The 27,935-nt window shown below is 42.5% G+C and overlaps 1 protein-coding gene across 1 annotated transcript in view; it reads right to left on the reverse strand.

Moving 5' to 3' along the window:
* Window positions 1-27,935, reverse strand: part of UST (uronyl 2-sulfotransferase) — a 169,824-nt gene that overhangs the window by 8,317 nt on the left and 133,572 nt on the right. Inside the window, exon 5 of the mRNA XM_072141329.1 lies at window positions 3,062-3,215. Within this exon, the coding sequence (XP_071997430.1) occupies window positions 3,062-3,215 (154 nt within the window). The remainder of the gene's footprint in view (window positions 1-3,061; window positions 3,216-27,935) is intronic.

A 27,935-nucleotide genomic window follows, 5' to 3' on the forward strand; every position in this document is an offset into this window, starting at 1 on the left:
TTATGACAACTTCATGGACACCAGAATTTTTTGCATGTAACCGCTGTAGCCTGTGAATGTATATTTATTATATAGTATTTGCCATTATCTAGAATAAAAGCAGTCTAACTTACAATCAGCTCTATCAGTGACCTGTTCAACAGTTAAAACAGATCTATGTCATACTAGTTGCATGACATGGAAAACTAAGTATTAATCCACCATCCATGGTTTTCCTTCAATATATTTAGAGATGTGCCCTGAACGCTCAGAGCCCAATGAAAGCTTGAGGGAACATCTCTATTATAAACCTGGAGGCAGGTAATACATCATCACTCCATTAACAACAGGTTTTAGTCACATTTACTTACCTGTCCGACGGAGTTCACCGAAAGTGCATTGTCCGATGATAATGCACTCTGCCGCCATTCACCAAGATCGTGCACCCGATATTCCGCATGTGTCCGAGTTTACCATCTTTTTACTGGTGCATGTAAGTGCATTGTCTTGCAACATAATTTGAAAGTTAAATCACACACTCAGTCCGAATCAGTCGGATCGTCCGATGGTAGGGCCCCCATTTTGTGTTGCATGGAAGCCAGAGCAATGATCACGTGCGACACAATCCCAGCGCAGACACCTGTTAAACACCTGCCCAAGCCAAGTAATTCCCGAAAAAGGTGCAAAGTCCGACGAAAGTGTGCAGCATCACCCTTTGTAAATGAGCCCAAATTCTAGCATTGTTCTTCTATTACGGACCACTACAAAGGTCCAGGTGCCTAAATTTGTTCCCTGGACAATTGTTCCCTAACCAATCACATTTTGACTTTCTATGTAATACATTTGCTGAATGCATTACATACAAAAATCTTAATTTCTCAGCCAAAAATAAGTCTTTTGAAAACTGTAATAACATCTGGGAGCCCATCCATATGCTGTAAGATGTAATTTCCTGAAAACACCACTTTAGCCTTGAACTAGAGAGAACGTGTCTCATGTGCTTACTTTTAACTCTCTAATAAGTATGTTTGTCAGCTTTGGAATTAATATTTTCTTTCAAATGTGTTTTAATTATGTTTTTCATTCCTTTTTTCAAGGTCATTGCATATTTTCAAAAATGATTTAATAAAAAGTAAAGCAGTAATTTACTTGTCACATGTATTTTGTGTTTTTAGATAAATTCATGGCTGCTAAAAGTATAAATATCCATTAGTAATTTTTAAAAGCACTTTGGGAACATTTATCAAAAATTGCCATCTGTTTACTAACATCCCAAGACCAGCTGCCATGCCTGTGATGCCAGGCAATTTTACGCCAGTTTAGATAATTGCTTTAACATCTTGTTAACTGGACTTTCAAAATAACCAAAACCATAAGCATGAATATGTAAGGAAAGAGTCAGTCCACCGGCTCTACAACTAATCTTCGATTTCGGCAAGACGATTCAGCATACGCTGTTTTCAAAGTGTGGCAATGGTGTCTGGAAATCACAACGACAGTGGTGGTGCGCAACTGATCAATGTATAATCCAGATGTGGGAGAAGAAAGAAAATAGCCTCTCTCACCACTGTAGTGAAAAATGTCTTCTTTTATTTCATAATGCGACACAACAGGTGGACGCTGAACATGGTAAGGCTACAGGCCCCGCTTTGCGCTACTCAGCGCTTTCTCAAGCCAGTCTCACTGTTGTCATTAGAACCAGGATTAATAATAAAGCTTAAGTGCACACACCTTAGTGTCTAAGTGCCTTGGGCTAAAGTACAATAAATTACCAACATCCAGTGGTCCGTTTGTAACTAGGTGTCATTCTTATGTAGGGGGCCACCTGTACTGAGATGTCCAGGGTATGCCCTATTCTCATCTATTTTGTGGACTAATTACTGTCATTCCAGTCTATCCCTATATTTACAAGGCCCAGCAGTTTTCCTCTGTTTCCAGTTGCATCTGTTTTAACTGACCCTCATTTACTATAATTTGCACCTAAATAGAAGAGGGGGAGAAATGATTTAGAATGGATAGAGAAGTCTTTAAACCAGGGTGGAGGGGAGAGGACAGGGCTGAAAACTAAGAAGTAGATAGGATATAAAGGGGGAAGACTATATTGAGTCTTGGTGGAAAAGTGGATAGCATCTGGCCATTGGTTGCAGAATTTCAATTAGGCTGAGGTCTGGACTTGGACTTGCCTTTTTCTTTTTTGACCATTTTGTTTTAGATTTTCTGGTGTATCTGACATCAGTGTCCTGTTGCCTGACCACCCATTTATACTCAAGATTTAGCCTCGGATTTGACTCTAGAAAAAATTGATATACAAAGCAAATCATGGCTAAATATTCTCATATACCAGAATTACAGCTGGAGTTTGAGCGCTCTGGTACATCAGTGTACAAGATCTCACCAATGAAAACATCATAACTTGTAACTCTGTTGGGGTATTCAAACACTGCCTGCAACAGCAGTTTCTAAGAGCAGAGAGGAGGGTCTGTGCTGTGTCCTGTGACAAGATCTGACACCAGCACAATAGGGTTCCTCAAGTCCAGCTACAATCCTGAAACATAAATGCATTTTCATGCTTCTGCTACTAACATCATACAGGAAGGTATGGGTACACAGTTCTCCAGGGCTGTTACCCAACACTGTCTGCAAGTTTGTATAGTCTAAAATTATGATAGATTCCCTTTTAATAGAAAGATAATATTGGTGGAACTAAATGGTTAATTAAAATCGCACCAATGGGCTTCCCAATTTCATGTATTGGGGTTTTTATCCCCACATGTGACAATCCAATTTTGTATAATATAATAATCACTACTTGTTGTCTTTCATGGAGGAATCACTAGACAAACAGCTTGGGGAACACTTCACAAATATGTATGTAAGATATCTAAAACCCTTGATAACTTTGGTCCAGTTTGGAGTGGAACCCCTCCTATAATGGCTTGTGAACACATATCCAAATTCAAAATCCAAGAGGAATCTGCACTTTAATAGGGTGTATAGATGTCTATTCGATGTCTAACTGATGGTTGTGCCCACTTATATGTACATATATCTAATACAACATGCAACTTTATGCAAGACTTACCAAGTACCTTTCCTCTTCTTTCATGCCTGGAGTGCGGATCATGTGATTCTGTTCTCCCCTCCAATCTCCAAATCGCCGGAAAAAGTAATTGGAAAGAAATCTATTGACTGGGTCTCGAATTATGTTGATGTATACTGGCTGTTCTGCACCAAATCTGTAGGATACCAAATTAATTGAGATTAAGAACGTTGATTTACACTGATAAAAAATGTTTGTGTACAATACACAAAAACTTGCAGTTTTATTCTTCACATGTTGATACGTGGAGGCCTTGTAGTAAATCAATCAACACTCAATACACCACAGTGAGAATGTGAACTTTAGATATTTTTGCAAATGTATGAAAAAGTAGAAGCCAATGTTTCATGCAGATAGAAGAAACATTCAGAAGGAAAACTATCACTGAAGGTTCAATAATGATTTACATTTATTCTACGGGTTGTTACGGACTATATATGTGATACTATATATGTGGGGTTTGTGTTAGATTTAGATCGGACCCCAGAGTTGCTATAGCAACGATCGGCGCCCCCCGAAAACGGTTCGGGGGGGCCGATCGTGGGGGAAAGACCCCCCAGATGCATGTTAGATGCCGCGGTCACGCTGAACGCGGCATTTAACGGGTTAAGCACCCGCGATCGGAGACAACTCTATTAGTTACAGCCGGCACCCCGTGTTTCCCGATGCCGGTTTGGCTCTGATCCAGAGCCAAGCCGGCATAAGCGCCGTGGCGGATATTTCCGCCACTGAGCGCTAAGTCACTGCGCTCCGTGGCGGATATATCAGAGTTATGGAATTTTTAAAGGTAGGGAGTGAAAAAACAAAAAATAAAAAAACTGAAAGTATTGTATCCCTAACTCTTACAGGACTTTTTGCATTTCTGTTTTTAACTCCCCACCTTCAAAATTGTGAGGCTAGTTAGTATGTTTATGTTTTTATTTGTTTATTTTTAGATGTGTTATAAAGAAAGGGGGGGTCGTTTAAATTTTTACATTTTTTTCAATTGACAGTAAACTGCGAGAGGCAATTTGTTACATTTTAACATTTTTAACACTGACCTTTTTCCTACCTTTACCCATTTAGTTTAAGTTAATGAAAATATTAATGAACTAATAAATATCCAAAAATTATTACCATCAAATATTTAACTGACTCTGGAACACAAGCAACACAGACACAAAATTAAAATATGACAATGAGACACACACACAAAATATATTTGTAATGTGTTTATTTGTGGAAAAAAAAACAGAAAAAGACTAAATACAGGCAGTCCCCGGGTTACGTACAAGATAGGGTCCGGAGGTTTGTTCTTAAGCTGAATTTGTATGTAAGTCAAAACCGTATATTTTATAACTGTAGATCCAGACAAAAAAAATTTGGCCCTAGTGACATTTGGAGTTTAAACATTTTTTTTGCTGTAATGGGACCAAGGATTATCAGTAAAGCTTCATTACAGACACCTTACAGCTGATCAGTGCAGTCTGGGACTATAGTAACCAGAGGTCAGAGGGGTCTGTCTGTAACTATGGGTTGTCTGTAAGTCGGGTGTCCTTAAGTAGAAGACCGCCTGTATTTGGTTTTACTGTAATCATACTGACCCGTAGAATAAAGGTAATAATTGATACTATGCATTAAATAGAGAAAAAAACCCAATTTTTTTCATTGTTGTTCAGAAAGAGTTAACAAAAGTGAATTGATAAGTTACATGTAACCAGAAATGGTTCAGTAACAAAATAAAACTGGTGTCAGGAAAAAAAAACCACTCATACAGCTAAATTTACTGAAAAATTAAAAAATTATGGCTCTCAAAATGTGGTAATGCAAAACTGTAAAATCTAGCATCAGATTGATGGTAGACTCCTGAACTGCCTATTCTGAGCTCCTGTACCTGTAAACTGGTCTTCTTATTTACTGGATTTTGTAGGAATAGACGGTTTAAAATGATGCTAATTAGCCAGAGGCGCTCAGGCTTACATTTATAACACTCGCATTGTGTCCCACCTGGCCCTTCCCATAGAGCTTGCACCTCTCTGCAAATCTTGCACGTTGTTACAGTCGTGTTTGACCACGCCTTGTAAGGGGCTACTGATGTGGATCTGCCCCCCCCCCCTTGTGTCGTTAGGGATGGAGAAAATTTGGCCTCCATAGGGGCTCCTTCCAAATAGTGCCATCAAACAGAATTTTTTTTTTTGTAATAAAAGGGTTGTGGCCAATATAATAAATTATTTTAATGCTGTACTGTATCTACTATATTTGTCCATGTGCCTACGTAGAAAGTATAAGCCTCATCATGCGGAATGGAGGAATATAATCACATGTAGCACACTTGTATGTTTCTTGTCATTGAAAACTACCCACAATTTGTAAAAGATGTTTGTTTACCGTTCATGTAGATAAATATTTGTGAGATTTAGACCAACTTACTGGTTATGTTTGCATTTCACAGTTTTTGAGTATCTACAGCGGTTACAACCACATATGAGATATTGACATTCGGGAGAAATTGGGTATGAAACATTGTGCATTGTTTTGGTATTTTATAGACTGAGAATGTGTAAATTTTTGAAAGAATACATTCATTTAGCCAAAAAAAAAAAATTGTGCCATTTGGTGCCATTTATAGGGTTTTACTATTATATAGGCCTCTAAAAGTGACTTGAATGCCTAGCAGGTCCATCAAAAGTAGGATTTTGACTTTTTTTTTAAGAAAATGTGAAAAATCTAACCTAAAGTCAACATAAAGCAGACATTTGTGAAGTTATTTTGCTATTTTGACTGTGTGTAGAACATTTTTAATTTTAAAAAAACGAGAGTTTTTCCAAATTTTCACCAAATATCCATTTTTTTCATAAATAAACTCTAAATATCACCAAAATTTTTAAACTAACATGAAGTGCATGAATGTGTCTTGAGAAAACAATCTCAAAATCCCCTGTAAGCATTCCAAAGCTATTACCACATGTCAAATTTGAAAAAATGTTCAAGAAACAACTTTTTTTTTTTTAAAAAAGGTGAAACAATGGGCAAATTTACAATTTAACAAAATTTACAAAAAAAATATTATCAAACATGATTTTTGAACCTCAAGTGTACAAATATAAACTACAGGTCTTTATACATAAAATAAACCATCACAATACCACAATGACACAACATTTCAAAAGTTATGGCACTTGGAAGGGGATGGTGGAAAAAGAACCCCCCACCCCACCCGGAAAAGGATTTCATTGCTGTAAAGAAGTTACTCTATACATTTGGTATTGCTGTATGCATACTGACCTAGAGAAAAACATTTTTATGATATTAAGGTTCCACAATAAACGCAGATTTGCCTTCTTTTTTAAAGGACATCTACCACGAGGATGAAGTATTGTATACGAAGCATACAGACCTACTGAAGCATGCCCCCTCTTCTTTAAAGGAAACCTACCACTTGTAGTGGCAGGTTTCTGTTGGAAATACCGGGCACCAGCTCAGGGTGAGCTGGTGCCGGAGCTTATTTTAGTTAGTGTTTTAAACCGCGGTATCGCGGTTTAAAACACTTTTTAAACGTTATAGCCGGCGCAGGCAGGTACGCGCTCGGCGCTTACCGTGCACGCGGCTCTCATTCACTTCCTATGTAGCCGCGCGCAAGGTAAGCGCCGAGCGCGTACCTGCCTGCGCCAGCTATAAAGTTTAAAAAGTGTTTTAAACCGCGATACCGCGGTTTAAAACACTAACTAAAATAAGCTCCGGCACCAGCTCACCCTGAGCTGGTGCCCGGTATTTCCATCGGAAACCTGCCACTACAAGTGGTAGGTTTCCTTTAAGCATCTTATGCCCCTATGTTGAAGAGAAAAAAAGCTTTAAAAAAATATGCTAATGAGCCTGAGTGGCTTCAGGCTCGATTAATACCTATGGAGCCTGGAGCCCCTCAGATTCATTTGCATCATTTAAAAGCCTTTTTTGGTAAAAACCAGGGCATAAGAAACTCTAATACATTAATATTACAAACTAATGTTGCAAAGTTTAACCAGAAGGACTGGTTCAAGACTCTCCATAATATAACATAAACCAAAACACCTAAAAGTGAGAGAAGACCAGTCTCATCACATAATACCGTATATACTCGTGTATACTACTGGGGGCTGTGCTGTATACTACTGGGGGCAGTGCTGTATACTACTGGGGGCAGTGCTGTATACTACTGGGGGCAGTATAGTATACTACTGGGGGCAGTGCTGTATACTACTGGGGGCAGTGCTGTATACTACTGGGGGCAGTGCTGTATACTACTGGGGGCAGTGCTGTATACTACTGGGGGCAGTGCTGTATACTACTGGGGGCAGTGCTGTATACTACTGGGGGCAGTGCTGTATACTACTGGGGGCAGTATACTACTGGGGGCAGTGCTGTATACTACTGGGGGCAGTGCTGTATACTACTGGGGGCTGTGCTGTATACTACTGGGGGCAGTGCTGTATACTACTGGGGGCAGTGCTGTATACTACTGGGGGCAGTGCTGTATACTACTGGGGGCAGTGCTGTACACTACTGGGGGCAGTGCTGTATACTACTGGGGGCTGTGCTGTATACTACTGGGGGCAGTGCTGTATACTACTGGGGGCAGTATACTACTGGGGGCAGTGCTGTATACTACTGGGGGCAGTGCTGTATACTACTGGGGGCAGTGCTGTATACTACTGGGGGCAGGCTGTATACTACTGGGGGCAGGCTGTATACTACTGGGAGCTGCTGTATACTACTGGGAGCTGCTGTATACTACTGGGGGCAGGCTGTATACTACTGGGGGCAGTGCTGTATACTACTGGGGGCAGTGCTGTATACTACTGGGGGCAGTGCTGTATACTACTGGGGGCAGTGCTGTATACTACTGGGGGCTGTGCTGTATACTACTGGGGGCAGTGCTGTATACTACTGGGGGCAGTGCTGTATACTACTGGGGGCAGTATAGTATACTACTGGGGGCAGTGCTGTATACTACTGGGGGCAGTGCTGTATACTACTGGGGGCAGTGCTGTATACTACTGGGGGCTGTGCTGTATACTACTGGGGGCTGTGCTGTATACTACTGGGGGCTGTGCTGTATACTACTGGGGGCAGTGCTGTATACTACTGGGGGCAGTGCTGTATACTACTGGGGGCAGTGCTGTATACTACTGGGGGCAGTATACTACTGGGGGCAGTGCTGTATACTACTGGGGGCAGTGCTGTATACTACTGGGGGCTGTGCTGTATACTACTGGGGGCAGTGCTGTATACTACTGGGGGCAGTGCTGTATACTACTGGGGGCAGTGCTGTACACTACTGGGGGCAGTGCTGTACACTACTGGGGGCAGTGCTGTACACTACTGGGGGCTGTGCTGTATACTACTGGGGGCTGTGCTGTATACTACTGGGGGCAGTGCTGTATACTACTGGGGGCAGTGCTGTATACTACTGGGGGCAGTATACTACTGGGGGCAGTGCTGTATACTACTGGGGGCAGTGCTGTATACTACTGGGGGCAGTGCTGTATACTACTGGGGGCAGGCTGTATACTACTGGGGGCAGGCTGTATACTACTGGGAGCTGCTGTATACTACTGGGAGCTGCTGTATACTACTGGGAGCTGCTGTATACTACTGGGGGCTGCTGTATACTACTGGGGGCAGGCTGTATACTACTGGGGGCAGGCTGTATACTACTGGGGGCTGCTGTATACTACTGGGGGCAGGCTATACACTACTGGGGGCAGGCTGTATACTACTGGGGGAAGGCTGTATACTACTGGGGGCAGGCTGTATACATACTGGGGGGGTCTGTGATTAATGCATTTCCCACCCTCTGCTTATACTTGAGTCAATAGGTTTTCCCAGTTTTTGATGGCAAAATTAGGGGTCTCGGCTTATACTCGGGTCGGCTTATACTCGAGTATATACGGTATATCAGTAAAATACTGTATATCTTTATCAGGAAAAGCATGATTACAAATACATAAAAAAGCATATGTTAAAATAGTTTATCCAAGACGAGACAAAATGCACAGCTGAGTTACTGGCCCCAATACTCTTTAGTAATATATGACTATGTTGTTATATGTCACATAGCAAAATGTTTAAATAGTACAAGAAAAAGTCCATTGACTACAATTGAATAAGGGCATAAGAATAGAGATGGGCGAATCGGTTCTAACGAAGTGTATTCGTTTAGAATTTCAGGAAAACTTCGGTTCGTCACCAATTTGTGGGAAATTTTTTTTCCCTCCCTTTATTAGCAAAATGGCCACGAGCGTAACGTGTTACATGGGGCAGAAAACTCTGGGAAGAAGAAAGGAACACCCTTGATCACATGTGCAGAAATGTAAGCCAATCAGCGACCTCCAGGCCTATAAAAACAGATGGCCATTTGCAATCCTGTCATTTCACACTGCATGTGCTGTCTCTAGCGTATAGGTTACTTGTACTCAGTAGCTGATGGAGTGATTTTTTCTCAAAGTCCAGGGTGTCAGTTTTTGGGGTTCTGTATTCCCCAAATTTCGATTCTTTTTGTTGCTAAAGTTGTTATCAAGAAATCTGTGTCAAATCAACATAGTTGATTAACCAATATGTCAGACAGAGAGGTGGCAGGCCTATAAAAACAGACGGCCATTTGCAATCCCAGGTGTCAGCACAGTAAGGGGGTAAGGGGACGTCGCAGCAGGGGTGACTCTGTGAGGCCAGAACTGCTGGTGTCATCTAGCTGCAGTGTGTTGATCAACAACCCAAAGGTTCTCGATGGGTTGACTATAGTATCATAGTATATAAGGCCGGAAAAAGACGCAAGTCCAACCTTTAAGAATTACATAAATGTTTTTTCCCCATAACCCGTGATATTTTTTCTCTCCAGAACATGTACATAGAGTCCGCCATAACAACCTCACTGCTCTTACAGTAAAGAATCTTTGTCTATGTTGATGGTAGAATCGCCTCTCCTCTAGGCGCAGACAGGGCCGGCGCTATGGGTAGGCAAAGTAGGCAATTGCCTAGGGTCCCCTGAAAGAGAGTGGAGAATCTCTTCTTTCAAATGAATTATGAATTTTGTTTCTAGGTGCTATGGATCCAGAGATATTCAGGTTTGAAGTGAGAATATCAGGTGCCATTTTTATATATAACAATCACTCCTGGCGGCAGTTAACAGTTAATATCTCCGTTTTCCTGAGACTTAGAAACAGAAACATAAAAGATTCATATAAAAGCGGAGACTCTCTTCTTTCTTAGGAAAAAAGAAGTGAGGTTCTATGTGTCACAGAGCCAGAGATACAGCCCCCTGAAGTGAACCCCCCCCCTCCAGATTCTTAGCCATTAGGCTACAGGGAGAATTTGCTGCACACAGGAGCTGCTGCACCCCACAGATAATGGAAATATTCACTTTATATGTTACTACATTTTGAGATAATATCAACTAATATTCATGTTTTTAACCCTCTCCTATCCAAAACTATCTAAGAACACACTTTCTCTCTTATTGCCTTTTATTGCCTTATTTTGCCAAAATTGACTAATACGATGAACATTCGATCCTCTTCCCCTAATGTCGCTATTATATATTAACACTGTAACCCAGAACATATCCATAAAGTTATATCTAACACCAAAAACACAGACATGTTCTGGAATAAAGTTTTTATTTCCCACCATCCTCTATTATTTACACCTATGTTATGAGGTTCTCACTCAAATTTTTATGAAGCGCGGAAGGTTCTGCTATTGTGTGGCTAATACAATGGCGCACATCTAAAAGTGACTTTTATTATCTCATTAGCTTGGTTTATGGATATATAGTTATGTATTTGGGTTACCATTGTGTAAGGGAGGATACAATGATAGATCTGTGTGACGCTCAGTGTAATTTTCTGCAAAAATTGTTTGGTGTCCCCTGTGGATGTAACGTTCCCTTTGCTGCATATTTTGGTGAATATACACATGTGGCGTGTGTATGATCTCCTCACATCTGTATTAGGAAAGTATATTTTCTTCATATAAGTATCTGGATTTATACATATTTTAGAGGAAATTTTAAATGTTAATTGCCAAATCCATCGCCTGGTTGTCTACTTTCAAAATTATATAGGTTTTATGGCGCCTTTACTTTTATTCTGTTTTATTGATACATTTTGCAGGTTGTGACTGTTTTACAATTTCTAGCTTAAAAGCAGATATTTAGTTATTTCAGTTTTAATGATATTTTGTTGATTTATTTATGTGAACATATCAATATGGGACATTTGTGAGCTCTTCACATGTCCATTTATTACATTCAGGAGATGTGAAGGTAAATATTTTCTGTTCATCACATTTTTTGCCATCAAAGTCAAATTTTAAGTATTTTTTATAAAATGTTTCAGTTTGAATCAAAATTGCATGAAGGCGCCTATGTCTATAAACTCTTTAATGCAATTTTGAAAATGGGGCAAGTGTCTGCTTTCAGAAAATATGTGGTTTGCTGGGGTTTACTTTAATTTTTTTTGCTGTAAGGGTAAATACCCCTTGGTTGAATTACTGGGTGAAGATGTTTATCATCTATCTCCTGTCTATATATCTATCTGTCTAGTTATCTCATATAATCTGACCATTTATATATGTTGCTTTTTTTCTATCTATTTTTCAATCTTCTATTTCTCTTCTACTGTATTTATCTCTCATATCCATCTACTGTATATATCATTTACTTTATAGTTCTGCATATAGAAATCTCTACCATCTTTCATATTTATCTTCTATCATAATAATTATAATTAATAATTCTTTATTTATATAGCGCACACAGCTTACACAGAGCTGTCACATCAGTCCCTGTCCCCATGGGGCTCACAATCTAATCACCTACCAGTAATTTTTTGGAGTGTGGGAGGAAACGGGAGGACCTGGAGGAAATCCATGCAAACAGAGAGAACATACAAACTTTTTTCAGATGTTGATCAGTGCTGCAAGGCTGTAGTGCTAATCACTGAGCCACCATGCTGCCCATCAATCTCCCTATCATCTATCTCCAATAAAATTCTCCCGCATTAAGTTTGTTTTACCATACTAAGGGGGGGCTCTTGCTGACTGTGACTGGTCATAAAATTGTTTTATTTTTTAGTTTTGCCCAGGGCCCCACTTTGTCTGGAACCGGCCCTGGGCGTAGAGGATGCCCCTTTGTCCTGGTCACAGGCCTAGGTATAAAAAGATCTTTGCAGAGATCCTTGTACTGCCCGTTCAGGTATTTGTACATAGTAATGAGGTCTCCCCTCAGTCGTCTTTTTTCTAAACTGAATAATCCCAAATTTTGTAATCTACCATTGTATTCTAATCCCCCCATTCCCCTAATAATCTTTGTTGCTCTCCTCTGCACCCGTTCTAGCTCTACTATATCCTTTTTATACACTGGTGTCCAAAACTGTACACAATATTCCATGTGTGGTCTGACCAGGGATTTGTATAAGAGCAAAACTATGGGGCATATTTATCATACGCTGGCGCTCGTGCACCAGCGTCTGATAGCCCCGTCGCTGCATGTTCGCAGCCCGATACATCGAGAGGCTACCGGCAACAGCGTGTGCACAGGCACAGGGACAGTAACGCCCCGCGCCGGCCCACTCCCGGCCAGCCGCCCACTCCGCTCGGTCGGCCGCGCCTCCGCCTTCACGCCCCGCTGGCGTGAAGGTGGCGAATCAGGGCAAATAATCGCAAAAGCTAGAAATAAGCTAAAGTCTACGCTATAATTGCAGAGTGCCAACCCGGCTATTGAGCCTATAATTACTGACAATCCCCCTCTATAAGGGACATATAATACTGTCACATGATGACCATTACCAGTACAACAAGATAAATACCACCATACTGATAATAAACAGACCACCATAGAAAGACCAACATCACCAATTATATCACAAAGCAGGAGCAAATACAACGAGGAACACTACCCCCCTCCACTGAGGAACACTACCCCCCTCCACTGAGGAACACTACCCCCCTCCACTGAGGAACACTACCCCCCTCCACTGAGGAACACTACCCCAATCCACTGAGGAACACTAACCCCATACAGCGAGGAACACTACCGCCATACATTGAGGAACACTACCCCCATCCACTGAGGAACACTACCCCCATCCACTGAGGAACACTACCCCCACACAGCGAGTGTGGGTGCACTGAATTACAAAGTTACATGGAATCAGGCAGGTGAATTTTCGATCAAATGTCCCCATATGACAGCCGTCTGTGGCCATATATATATATCTCCCTTGGTCCTGAGCTCTGGGCACCTGTGCCATGCTGTCAGTGAGGGCAGTGTAGTGCACCCCAGGGTCACTGGCAGCATGGCACAGCAACAAGACAAGAGATCTGGGCCAAGGGCAGTATATATGTGGCCATGGGAAGCTGTCATACAGGGCAGTTTGGGACACTAAACAATAAGGACCTATAGTTGTTTAGTGTCCCAAAGCTGCCTGCCTGCTGCCTGTGACATATACACAGAGCAGCTCCTGCCTCCTGTTGTTATACTTATCTTTACAGGCTGCTGTACGCTCCTGCAGTTCCGTCTCTCTCTTCGTGTTTCCGGGCTGCAGGGGAGGAGGGGGAGGGAGTAAGAGAGTGTAAGGCAGCATTAGTGAGCACAGAGCAGCCTACAGTGAGAGATATCACTGGAGCGCTCGGCGATCGACAGCTTTTCCTGCTGGCCGAAGCTTCATTGATTCAAGATATAGACGGCAGGGGAGATGGTGCGCGTGCCCTCCGTGGCACGCGTGCCATAGGTTCGCCACCACTGCCCTATGTCTTTATCATGAGAATCTTTTCCTCTCTTGATACATCCCATAATTTTATTTGCTTTAGCAGCAGCTGCCTGGCTCTGGTCACTAAAATTAAGTTTACCATCCACCAGTACCCCCAAGTCCTTTTCAGCCCCAGTTTTACCAAGTAATTGACTGTTTAGAACATAATTATACTTTGAGTTTCCACGGCCCAAGTGCATAACTTTACATTTATCTACATTAAACCTCATCAACCATTTCTCTACCCACTCCTCAAGCTTCCACAAATCTCTCTGTAATGCTAAACTATTGACCTCAGTCTTTACACAGCTTAGTATCATCTGCAAATATTGAAACTTGACTGTGTAAACCCACTACAAGGTCATTAATAAAAATATTAAAAAGAAGTGGCCCCAATACTGACCCCTGTGGCACTCCACTGGTAACGTCAACCCAATCTGAGAATGTGCCATTAATGACGACCCTCTGTTTTCTATCACTAAGCCAATTACTTAACCAAATACACAGATTTTCCCCTAGTCCCAGCAGTCTCATTTTATATACCAACCTTTTATGTGGCACGGTGTGAAATGCCTTTGAAAAGTCCAGATATACAACATCCACAGCGTCCCCAAGATCCTAGACTAGGTCGTCCACTTCCTCCCAAATAACATCTGACAACCCCAGCCAAGAGTCTGTGGGTTTGTCAGATACAACCCTTAGTTGGCATGGCCCAGGAGCAGGTCAGTGGCCCTCACCTGTCCTCAACCAGCCTCTGTCCTTTCCATTTCCCTCAGCCAGAGATTTACTAGGTGGTCTGGGTTCAGCGCCACTATACAGTGAGGACGAACTCTTTGAGGACAGTCAGCATCTGCTTGGTAGTGAAGAGGTGGGGCAGACATCTGCGGCTTCGTGCAGTTGGCAGGAAAGTAGAGATGTGGAGAGTGGCACGGGAGGTTATGTTGCACTTGCAAGTAGTCAGGCTGTGCATACTCAGAGCATTGAGAATAGCAGTGACAGGGAAACACAAATCGATGATGATGTAGCCGATCACACTTGGGAGCTGGGTGAAGCAAGGGCTTCATCATCATCATTGGGAGAAGAGGATGTCAGCTTGCGCGTCAAGCCGCAAGTCGCTACGGTGGCCGTGAGTTAGCAGGGTGGCAGCAGTGCCAGAACGGGAGCCAAACGGCCGCAGGATACAAAACCCGCTTTGTAGGTCCAAGTAAGCAGCGGCACAGGGGCTCAGGGAGGCAGCGGCACAGGGGCTCAGGGAGGCAGCGGCATTAGTAGTCACTCAATGCAGAGTGTTGGCGGTAAAATCACCAACTCGGCTGTGTGGCAGTTTTTTGTTAAGACACCAGAGGAGCGTGTGTATTTGTACAATCTGCGGGCAGAAAGTGAAGCATGGCCAGGGAGCTAACGTTGGCACCACAACACATGCAGCTTCACCATCCAATGGCCTGGGAGAAACGTGTCTCAGATGTGGTGGTCCATCCTGCTGCCGCAGCAAAAGCAGCCGCACCTAATGGCACACATGCCATTTCAGCCAGTCAAGGCTCCAGCACCTCTGCCGAAGGGAGCTGTTTGTCTTTGACATCATCTACCGGTCCAGATGCTCCTGCTCCTCGCTATGCATGGCACCAGCAGTCGCTGAATGAGGCGATTACAAAGAGACAACTGTATGCGTCCAGCCATCCTAAGGTGCAGAGGCTGACCATGCTCCTGTCCAAGTTGTTGGTACTGCAGTCCCTCCCTTTCCAAGTCGTGGACTCTGCACCCTTCAGAGAACTAATGGCTTGTGCCAAACCAACGTGGAGAGTTCCAAGCCAAAACTAATTTTCCAAAAAGGCAGTACCAGCCCTTCACAAATATATAGAACAGAAGTGTGGAGCTGTAATTACGGTCAGGGCCAGTACATGCCCTTTACGGCCCACTGGGTGAATGTGCTTCCTGGCCAGCCAGACCAACAACTTGAACAGAAGACACTGCTTTCTCCTCCACATTGTCAAACTGCTGCTCCTGCGCCAATGTCCGCCTCCTCCAACACTACCTCAGTCTCCACAAGTCTAAATGCTGCTCCATCATACCACATGTGCAGGGCAACGTAGTGTCACGCAGTTCTACACCTGGTTTGCCTGGGCAAACAAAGTCACACAGGGGAGGAACTGCTCTGCGTCATGCAATAAGAAATCAATCTGTGGCTTTCTCCACGACAACTGCAAATCGTAACTATGGTGACAGACAATGGGAGGGATGGTCCATGCGCCCTGCATGGCGCATGTGTTTAATCTGGTTGTCAAAAGGTTCCTGAAGTCTTCCACACATCTGCAAGACATTCTAAAAATGGCCAGGAAACTGTGCATTCACCTCATCCATTCTTACAAAGCCAAGCAAACCCTCATCGAGTTGGAATTCCAGCCTCCATATGTTAGACCGCCTGTATGAACAGAGAAAAGCCATTAATTATTTTTTGATGATGCAAGCGGACAGGAGTACTTCCCTGTGTAACTTTGATGTCAGCAACTGGCAGCTTATGCGTGACACCTGCCGTTTGCACGGGCCCTTTCAAGAGGCCACATTATTTGTCAGTCGCGGACAACGGAATGAATAATATCATTCCACTGCTTTATGTCCTGATACAGATGCTGCTATGTCTTTGTTAAGGAGGTCACACTGGTTTCGGACGCCATCTTGACCACTGTCCGCCATCTTAGATACAGCAGCCATGTTCCCTGACCATTGTCAAGTTAATGTCATTATTCAAACTTCATTTTATGTGACCTGTTTGCTGGCCTGTCAGCTAATAACCTTTAATGAGAAGCCAGTCAGTCCTCGATTATATTATGAATCTGGAGTCCACTTATCTTATTCTTCTCAGCAAATTAGTATAAACAATATCTGTGTACAAGGTCTCTGAGAACTGAGCACAATTAATTAACTTTTTCCCAGAATGTTCTGGTAAAAAACATAATGGCCAATAGAATCTAAGTGCCTTATCTCCTATCATACAACACCCAAAATGCTGATTTCTATGTGCTAAAATACAGCTGTGTCTGTTTGAAATAAACAGTTTGATTTGAGTGAATCTATAGACTGGACTGTGTCTTTCTTTTACTCTGTCATCTCGCTGCCGGCAGCTATCTCATCCTCCCTCAAAGGGTTAATTAGGACTCACCTTACAAAAGTAAAGAGGGCATAAAAAAATCCCTATCACTGTCATGGCACTGGAGAATTGGCGACTACATCTCATGGCTACATGAGTCCAGTGGGGGCTAAACTGGAGGAGGAGGAGGACATTGGAGCACAAGCAGAATCTGGTGAAATTAGTGGTTTTTCTGCTCAGGTGACAGGAGAGGAGGAGCAGGAGCAACCAGAGGAGGTAGAAGACGAGGCAGATGACCCAGAAGCACCGTAGTATACAGTGGAGATGGACAGCCAAATAGTCAACATCTGGCATAGGGATGACTTTTGGCTCTCTCACCCCCTTGGACCCTCGCTACTGGTCCAAAAAGGGTGCCTTAAAGAGAAATACTGTGCAGACTGTTTGCTGCTGCCTTTGTGCGCCATTGTCCATCCTCTGTCAGGTCTGACCAGGGGATTCCTGGCAGTCATCGCTCACGTACTATTGCCACGGCTGCTGTGGGGAGATAAGGGGGTAGGAGAAGTAGCTGCTCCATCAGCAGCAGCTTAAGTCCGGAGTCCTTAATGAGCAGCTTCCACTCGCCTAGTGAGGAGGTAAGCCGCTACCAGCAGCAGGACATGGAGCAGACCCTGCACCAACAGGTGGTGGCCTACTTGGACAGCACTCTACCACCCCAGGTAGAGGATCCCCTGGACTACTGGGCAGCCAAACTCGATGTGTGGCCGCAACTTGCGGAGTTTGCAGTAAAGAAGCTATTCTGCCTGGCCAGTAGTGTGGCATCGTTACCCCAAGGAGAACCCATTTGTCCACCTGTAATGTGGGGAGACTGACCTTTGTCAAGATGAACCAGACATGGATCGGCAAAGATTTCAATACACCAATGCCTTATGCATCAGGTTAGATCTGCCATGACGACTCCCCCAAACGTTGAGAAATGAGTCTGGATTCTAACTACCTGCCTCAGCCACTATTCTGATGCTGCCACCCACCTTATGCCACACATCTGCTGCCAGTTGCCTTCCACCATCTTTACCAGGGAGGGAATTGTCACCCACCTCCACACTCTGTCATTTTGCCACTTTCTAACCTCCTGCTGCTGCCGGCACCTCCAAACTCATTGTGCCACACTATGGCCTACCATGTTGTTGCCACCACCAGAATTTGTCATTCTGCCACCCTCTGACCTCCTGCTGCTGCCGCCACCCCCACACTTTGTCTCTGTGCCACACTATGGCCTACCATGTTGCTGCCAGCTCCCCCCCCCCCCCCCCCCCCCCCGCGCGCGGCTTGACTAGTTCACCACAGTAGAGTTGTTTGATCTGCAGTTCCAGTTATCCCTCCCCTACCCTACCCTTCCCAATGTGTGTAACCTGTCTTGTCTGGAATGTTTTATTAGTTACTTAAGTTTTGAAGTGGGTTTTGTAGCAATAATCCATTTGAAAATTATTGGAGATGCATTGCATAACAGGACAGCTATACATAACTTAAAAGCAAACAGCTGTGATGGTACAGAACATTGCATTGTGACGTTATCCTTAGATTTGGTTATTGTAACTTGAACACTGCGGTAGCTACTGTTTCTCTTTATATGAATCTTGACTGAGATTTGATGTATAACAAGGCCAGCATTGCACGCATTACCCGCTGTATTGTGTTATGTTTGAAAAATCAATAAAAATTTACAGTTAAAAAAAAAAAAATGCTAGCGCTGTACAATAGAAACGTTGCATTGGTCTCAAAGCAGTCCATCATATTCATGAGGAGGCAGGATTAGGGGTGGTGTCTCCCGCATAACACGTGGCAGTCACCGCTGGCCTATGGAGTTAGCTGAGCGGTCCGGGGAAGAGGCAGCACCTCGGAATACGCTTTGAGAGGCGTTTCTATTATACAGCGCAGCGGTGTTTGTTAGCGTTATTAGAGCTTTCTGATAACGCTAGCATTTTAAGACTGCTGCATCTGTTTCTGAGGGTGACAGGTCCTCTTTAAATATACTGCACAGAAAAGGTCAATAAAAGTTCATCAGTAGAATATATGAAACCCAAAACTAAATTTTGTCACAAAAAAAGAGACCCTGTACTGCTATATTGAGAGGAAGATAAAAATGTTGTAGAAGGCATTATTAAAAAAAACAAAGAAATAGCCGGGTCATTAAGGTGGAACACGTGTGGAGACAAGGGGTTAAGTGACCTGTATGGAAAGAGTGAGCTCTTTCCTTATAGCCCTAAAGCAACGCAATGTACTATCCTGCTGTGGTGAGCTAGAGGGTTAAAAGGATAAATTTCAACATCATAATATTAAAAAACATTACCCCTTTTTAAGCCACATGGAGATCAGAGAGCTGTTCACTAAGGGCCCCTCTGATAAATCATGTGACAGGCCTGACAAAATGAATGGTTCAGTAGGTCCTTATATTCTGGTCCGACCTCACACCAGTATCAATGATCGGCAGGTTAGAAACATTAACAAAGGCTTCTAAGAGAATAAGCATATTCGTGGACCATTTCCCCTTAGGGCCCCCTTATTTTGAGTTGATAATGTAGGGGTTGCCCAATTTTTGTATTCAAATGGATTTTTCTTTGTCGGTTATTCATCCATAGGATATTTCTTCTTATTAGGATATGTTATTAGGATATGTCCTCCTCGAGAACAGAGGCTACTGGCCCCCCTTCCTGCAGCTGGGCTTAACATAGAGAGGCACATTTACTTACCCAGTCCCTGCGCAATCCTCGATCCGGACTGTCCGACGAGGATGACCTCTGCTACGATTCATGAAGATTGTGCGCCTGATTTCCTGCGTGTCTCGCTTCCCCGATCAGGTCCGCCAGAGTTCACCTCCTTCCTGGTGCATGTAGGTGCTTGGCTTGTGACACAAATTTAAATGTTAAATCCTGCGCGTAGTCCCAATCCGTCGGATCGTCTGACAGCCCGCCCCCCCCGATTTATGTCGAGTGAAAGCCGGCGCAATTGCAACACAAAACGACCGCATACGACACAATCCCCGAAAGGTCGGGAAAACTGACGATAATGCGGCCGCGGGACCCTTGGAATGTCACACATGCTCCTTCTACACTATGGGAGCAATGAAAATGGCCAAGATTATATGCTCCATAGAGTTGAATGGAAAGTGGTCGTATATATGCGTTACAAACTCTCATTTGAGCCCGGCAGCAGGAAAGGGGTCAGCAGAGGGGGATGATAAGTAGTGTGAATGGGAAACCTCTTTAAAGTTGTTTGCCCATGAAAGAAAGTTCTCCTTACTTTACAATTCCACTCAGTTTCAATGCTTTTTTAGCTCCTAGCACTAACACTGTAAAACTCTGGACTCTCTAAGCAGACTGCTGTTTTCTGGCAGGAAGTGCCTGTGTCTGAGCTGGTAATGTAAAGCAGGTGGAAGGGCAGGAGGCAAAGAGCACTGCAGTGTGCAGAAAAAAGATGCTATTCATGAGAAGAATCCGACCATAGTCAGGAGTTTACGGTTATATCCAGGGACAACCAAACTTGTAAACACCAGGATTGATATAGACAGGTTAGAATTATATCTGTGAAATGCTTTATTTTTGTCAATAGTGAATTAGAGAATGTGTTATTTTGTTATCCTGAGTATCCTTAAGAATCTGGTCTTTGTGGGAATACCCATTTAAGGAAAAAGTGCCCTCCTCTACAGAGGTCCCTTTTTCATATCTTATGGCTCCTGATGCAGATTACAACAGTGACAAGCAGTAACTGGATATGCATGACAGTAATTCTCTAGTCATAGAACGCCATGACCAGAATGACAGAATCACAAGACAATGTTTCAAATATGAAACACTCATTGATTTGCTTTATACATATTTACTTTCCCAGGCTCTTAGCAGCATGCATGACATCTGATTAACCATGCCATAGCTCTTCAGCACTATATTCTCTAATCACTAAGGTTCTAAGGTCTGAATTCTTAGAATTCATCCACTTAAGTGTGAAAATTGGGTATAAAATATTCATATCATAGCTGAACACCATTTTCACTCACAGAGAAATGTGAACATTACATTTATGTGATTAAAAATTGAAAAAAATACCTATTTACAGAAATGTATTAAATACCCTATAGGACTGGCCCTATGGTAGTAGTGGATGAAGGGTGACATGTATTGAGCAGTATTTTCTGGTCCCAAGTTCCTTTAGAGGTTTTGGTCCTACCCCAAAATGATTTGGCAGTGGGGTATTTTCTCCCTCTGTATACTCTGAAGCAAACAGTAATAATTTTCTCTCCTTCTTCCCCTGATCTCACACCATTCCTATTTGAGCTACTAAGGACAAAGTATAGTATATACTCAAGTATAAGCAGAGGCCTCTAATTTTACCACCAAAAACTGGGAAAACCTATTGACTCCAGTATAAGCAGAGGGTGAGAAATGCATTGGTCACAGCCTCCCAGTATATAGCCAGCCCCCTGCAGTATACAGCCAGCCCCCTGTAGTATACAGCCATCCCTATGTAATATATAGCCAGCCAGCAACCTTTAGTAGCCAGCCAGCCCCCAGTTTGGCCAGTATTTAAAAAAAATAAATTTACATCGGGACAGGGGTCCCGATGCGACAGCAGACCGAAGGGGAGCCGCGGGGACCAGAGCATTGTAGAGAAGACAGAAGAGGAGCATCGGGGAGCTGCGCAGAGCATTGGGGGAGCCAGAAAGTGAGTATTTAAGTTTATTTTTTTTTAATGGACTTATGTATAAGCCGAGGTGAGTTTTTTTAGCACGTTGTTTGAGCTGAAAAAAATTGGCTTACACACAAGTATATACGGTAGATCACCAGCTGTCTGTGATTTTCTGACCTGTGTGCTGGCACTTATAGTTCTCCACATAACCGATTAGTGAATAAAGCTCTCAGTTGCTCTACTGTTGATCATGAGTGATCATTATCATATTGCCCTTGTGAGGACAGGGACTAATTTGGTAAGCTCTGTGTAGTGCTGCAGAATATGTTGGTGCCATATAAATAAAGGAATTATTATTATCTTGGTGTGACCTGGCCCTTACTGAAAGTCTGATCTCCATATGTTAGGTATCTATACATTGGAACTGGCTCTAAAAATAAAACTTGTTTGTGTCACTATGTGACAATACATAAAAAGAGAAGGGATTTATTTCAATTACTTTACATTTTTGTGTATTATCCTTATCCATTTGGATTGTGTTCCTCAAGTGTGGGTTACATTGCACTTCTACATCACTTTGGATTTTGTTACCTTGTGTTCCAGATTATGGTTATTTATGGTTGATGTTAACACAATGAATTAAATTTTGCTGTTTAAGTGTCAATTTTTGCCATAGAATATGCTATGAATGTTTGATAGATGCAGGTCCCAGAGGTGGATAGGTTCTATGCTGTTTACATAAAATATCTCAACTTAATGGGGCTCATTTAGTTACCCGGTCCTGTCGCGATCCAGCGGCGGGTTCTCCGTCGAGGTTCCGGCGATAGTGTGCCCGATATCAACCAGGTGTCGCTGCTGCGCTGAAGTCCGACGGAGTTCACCATCCTATCCTGGGTGCAGGTAAGTGTGTGTCAAGTGACACATTTTTTTAAAAAAATACGGCGGTTTTTCCCAATCCGTCGAGTGCATGCCGGCGCCACTATCCGATCGCGTGCGCCAAAAACCCGGTAATTTTCGGGAAACCCGACGAAAAAGAGCAATTCGGGCCCTAAGTAAATGACCCCCAATGTTTGCATCATTTAGTAAAAGTTCTTTTATTCATATATATGACAGTAGACAGCTTACAAATCAAACAGATTTTAATTTTTTATCCAACATTTCTAAATTGAAATTTTTGGACCCTTTTTTTATCAAATGAGTTTAAAATATAAATTATTAGAATCCCACTATTTTCAAAAGTACATCAATAACTACTAAAAATTTTGTCGGTAATACATTCACTTAGCCCTAAAATTTACACATTTCCAAAAGATAAAAAGAGAAAACCCATGCAATTTCTCTACAGTACAGAGACATCCCAAATGTGGATGTTACTTGTTGTATTGGCGCACACCGAGCTGCCAAAAGGGAAGGAGCACCCTGCAGCTGCCAGTTTTATCCTATAGAACAGTGATGGCTAACCTATGGCACTGGTGCCAGAGGTGGCACTCGGAGCCCTTTCTGGGGGCACTCAGGCCATCACCAGAGATGACTCCAGGTATCTTCCTGCAGTCCCAGACAGCCCAGGACTTGCTGTGCACAGATGTATTTTAAAGTGACAGCTCTACCTGGGACTATTTTTTGCTTTATTGGTGTCCTCAGGTGCTGGTATCAATGAAAACTGTGACAGAGAATGGAGTATAAATCACAAATTAAATTTCTCTGTTTGCACTTTGTGATAAATAAGCGGGTCTTTGTTGTAGTTTGGGCACTTGGCCTCTAAAAGGTTTGCCATCACTGCTATAGAACTTGGTGGATTTTAATTTCCTCATTGGCTCCTTTTTGCAGATTTTAAAATTTTTTTTTCCATTAGTGGGGCCATGCGACAGTATTTTTTTGTGGGATGAAATGCAATTTCTAGTGTTGCCATTTCCCGCCAAATGGTTAATATTTTATTAACTTTTTTGAGGGGCTTTGTTGTAGAAAAGCATCAATTCTGTAATAGATTTGTTACAATTTTTCTTTTATGTTCACCGTGTCGACTAATAAACATGTTACAGCACATTTACTAAGAACAGTGCAAACTGTGTAGTTTATCTATGTATAGTGCACAAGGTGCCAGAATCAGGATTCCCAATGGGTGGGGGACACAGGATGGGTTGGTAAAGAGAGTTAAAACTTAATGCAGTTAACGAGTGTTATAGGCCTGCCTACAGAGATGGGTTTTAAGAGAACGTTTGAAACTTTGGAGGGTGGGTGTTAGGCTAGATCCACACTGCCATTGCCCGCTGTACCGTAGCACAGCGGGCACATGGCAGTGCTCGGGGAGAGGAGGAGGTGGTGAGCACTGCTCACCCCTGCCCCTCTCCATAGGGATATATATGGCGTACCCATTTGGGGGACGTATATTGGCCGTATATATATGTTGGCCATATATACGTCCCCCATGCGGCAGTGAATGTAGCCTTAGTCTGATAGTCTGGGGCAGAACATTCCATAGAAAGGGTGCAGCTCTAGAGAAGTCTTGGAGACGCGAGTGGGAAGTTCGAATTAATGTAGAAATTAATCTAAGATAACTGACAGATCAGAGAACAAGAAGTCTGAAAACAAAGTGCAAAACTGGTGCACGCCCCTTAGTAAATGTGGGCCGTTATCTTTATTCTATGGGTCAATTTGATTCTGGAGATACCATACTTAGATATTTTCTCTTGAAGGCAAATTAATGTTATTATCTTCATGAAGAAAATTATACAATTTTCCATTATACTTTCTGTTTTGCTTCCATATGGTTTTCTAGATCTCTGCTTGCTGTCATTCTATAGAAAGCTTCAATGTTCACTTCCAGTGGACAGAAATCTGACCATGGTCACACAGCTGAATGGCTCGTAATGTCACAGAGAATAATCAGAGCAGTGTGTTATAACGAGCTGTGCACCTGAGTGACCATGGTCAGATTTCTGTCCATTGGAAGTAGAAGCTTTCTATAGAAAGACAGCAATCAGAGATCTAGAAAACTGTGAAGAATTGATACAATATGTATATTAGAAAACTGTATAACTTTTCATTACACAAACCATATCAATAATTAGCTGAAATGGGAACACCCCTTTAAGTTTTACTAAGGCTACATTCACATTAACGTGCGCTGCTCACCCCCGCCACTCTCCTTAGAGAAACATGGGGCATCTATCTTTCTCACGGCTACGGAATAGTACGGTACCAATCTCGTAAGGGCCCATGCGCCCATTGCCGTTTATGGGGGACGTATACAGCCGTAAATATGCCCCCCCCCCCTACGGCAGTGTGAATGTAGCCTAAGTTTGTAAAATGAAACTTATTTTTTTGTCTATGGGGCTGATTGATGGCTTGTTTTTTTGCAGGATAGTTTGCACCAGTATCATTCTGACAGGGGCATTTAACAGGTTAAACACTCCGGATCGGAGTTCACTCTGACCCCGGGTGTTACACTGGGGTGTCACCTGTTACAGCGGATGTCCAGTGTATACAAATGCCGGCCCAGCTCCGATTTCGAGCTGAACCAGCATCAGTTCAGCGGATATATCCGCAACTGAGTGGCAAGAGTTTAAATACATATTACAATAACAAAACTTTTAATTTAGGGTTTGAATTATTAACATGTGGGGGCTGTTTTCAAGTAAGAAATTTTCATTTCAAATCTATAAAATAAATAAATATTAATTGTCAACTATACAATTTTTTTCACGTATATCAGTTGCCGTCGGTTTCTTAAACTCAAATCAGCACAACAGTAAAACTGATAAAAACATTCTGATTTGAGGATACAAAACTGGTAACAAATGATATATGTAAACGCACCCATAGTCCAAAACCGAAATTTTTATTTTCTTCTTAAATTTATCCATTTGAATCTAGGCTTTGTCATACAACGCTAATCCATGTTAGCTGCTTAGGTGCCCTACAAAGCTATGTGGTATCTTTCTCAGTGTAAGTGAAGCTTTTCCCTATAAGTAGAGGATTAACCTCTTAGTATAAAAGAATACAGAGAGATGAATAAGTAGACAGAATTGCAGGGAATACTGTGTCATGGCACACCATAAGTAAACATTTACCAGATGTTAGCTAGTCATAATGTAATTGAGAAATATCAATTCTTAAATGTGGTTTTGTGGGATAAGATTATATTTGCAGTTTAAAAAGACAGCAGCACTATAAAGTGTGAGTTTTATATATTAAGGCCTCCTGCACACGGACAATGTATGAGCTCATATAAAAAAATGAGGATGTATGCTAAAAGGTTAAATAAATAAAAAAACTATTTGCATGAGGTCTAAATATGACATTCTGTAACTGAAACTGGGTCTCCAGATTCTCCTTTTTGTCAAAGGTCACAACTGTGTTCTTAAAGCAGATAAAAATGCAGCAGAAAGAGGTGTAGAAATAAAAGCTTCATAGCTTTAAAGAACAGTAAAGTTTTTTTCCCCCCACAAATCAATAGCTCTTGGGATGTGGAACAACTTTGCCTATTATCTTTGTTACGTATATCCAGCAGTTTCTTTGGGATCCCCCTCAGATGACCTCAGAGTGTGTACACGACTCAGAACAGTGAGGTAAAGGTTCTCCCCTGTTCCCCATCAGTTCCTTCATTCCTGTCTGTGATTTTGCAGAACTTTCTCTGTCTCTCTCTGCACCTCATGCTGCTCCGACCCCACCTTTTACCATGGCAGTATCAGCTCTGTGCAAAGAAGCTATTAAGCCACAGTGGTCATACAGCACAGGCTATAAACTTCATCTAACTGGTTTACTTATGATTTCTTCTGCTTATTACGTGTGATGTAAGCGCCCAGGCTAGTCAACATATACATCCTGCATATATACATATACATATGTACATATACATATACATCCTGCAATGACCTATATAATAGCCCCTAATTCAATTCAGCAACATATAACCCCCTCTTTAAAGTTATCCTCCCTGTATAAGGTTTCCCATAACACTATCATTCTAATACTGCGGCGTTTGGTTTAGCACTAGGAGCTGCTTACTTCACTTGGTGACAGGTCCTCTTTAAGGTTGTGCTTCCTCTTCTAGGCTTTTAGTTGGGATGAATGTTGCTGCACTTGCACAGCTCAGTAGTGAAGTTCCTCTACTACAGATCAGAGGAATAAGGCACTGGGAAGGAATTCCCATATTTATTTCAGCACTGCTAGATAAACCAGGAAAACAGGAGTTGGAGTTATGGGGTCGGAGATGAAGTCAGGGAAATTGCGGAGCCAGAAGTTTGGCTTGCCGACTCCACAGCCCTTGCTAGCAGGATGAAATAATCTATGTTTTTCGTTAAGCTGTGTTACCTGCTGTATACCAACATACACTGATCAAACAGAACCCAAAGCACCTTCTATTTTCATCCTTCTGACAATATACTGTATGTCAATGAACACATGCAGCCTGTATATTGGGAGCTTTACTAGCTGTACAAGTTCATAAAATGAGATGTACATGAGGCCTAAGGCTAAGTTTGCAAGACCGATATTTTTCACATTAAAATGGCCACCGTAATGTTTTTAACAAGTGCTAAAAACATCCCCATCGACCCATTGCAAATATGATGACCTATATGATCAACGTATTTCTCACCATACAGTGAAAGTGACATGAGATTGCAACAAAAAAAAATAGAACAGGTCTATGGCTGTCTCCATAGAAGTCTATGGGAATGTAAAAATATGGGATGTATATGATGCCACTGCATAGGTGCCGCTTTTCAGTGGAGTTGCCCAGGAGACCTACACATGTGGGAGAAGCTTTCTGGCAGGGAAAGTTTTTGAACTTATCAGTCCAGTATCAGATCATCAACAGTTAAAAGTTAAAGCCAGAATCCACAGCAAGAAACAGTCATGGAGTCTAACCTCACTTTCAGTAAAGATAAAATGGATTCGTGGGTGTGGTCTTGGAATAAAGGGAGAGTAGTCGCACAAGGTTAGAGTTCCTGACCTTCAGACACCATTACAAGTCACTACAGTGCCAAGACAGCCTCTTAATACTATCTATTGGCCATGACTAAGGGGAAGAAAATCAAGGGCACCCCAAAACCAGCAGTACTGCCTGAAGCCACCCTAAATCAGTTCCTTTGCTTGCACTTAGCGGGAAACGCTTGGTGGAAATCCCAAGCTAAACATCCATTTACCTATGCCACCCTGTCAGTTTTCAAAAGTTGCAGGTCTAGGGTTACTATATCTCCAGCATGTTCCCTTTTACACTTACAACATACTGGGCAACCCAGACTTTTTCTCAGGGGTCGAGTCTCCAGCATGCTGCGGTATGCTAAGACGGGCAAGCATACATCCATGTGAATCTGACAATTTA

Source organism: Engystomops pustulosus, chromosome 3, assembly GCF_040894005.1.
Source record: "Engystomops pustulosus chromosome 3, aEngPut4.maternal, whole genome shotgun sequence".
Classification (NCBI taxonomy): Eukaryota; Metazoa; Chordata; class Amphibia; order Anura; family Leptodactylidae; genus Engystomops; species Engystomops pustulosus.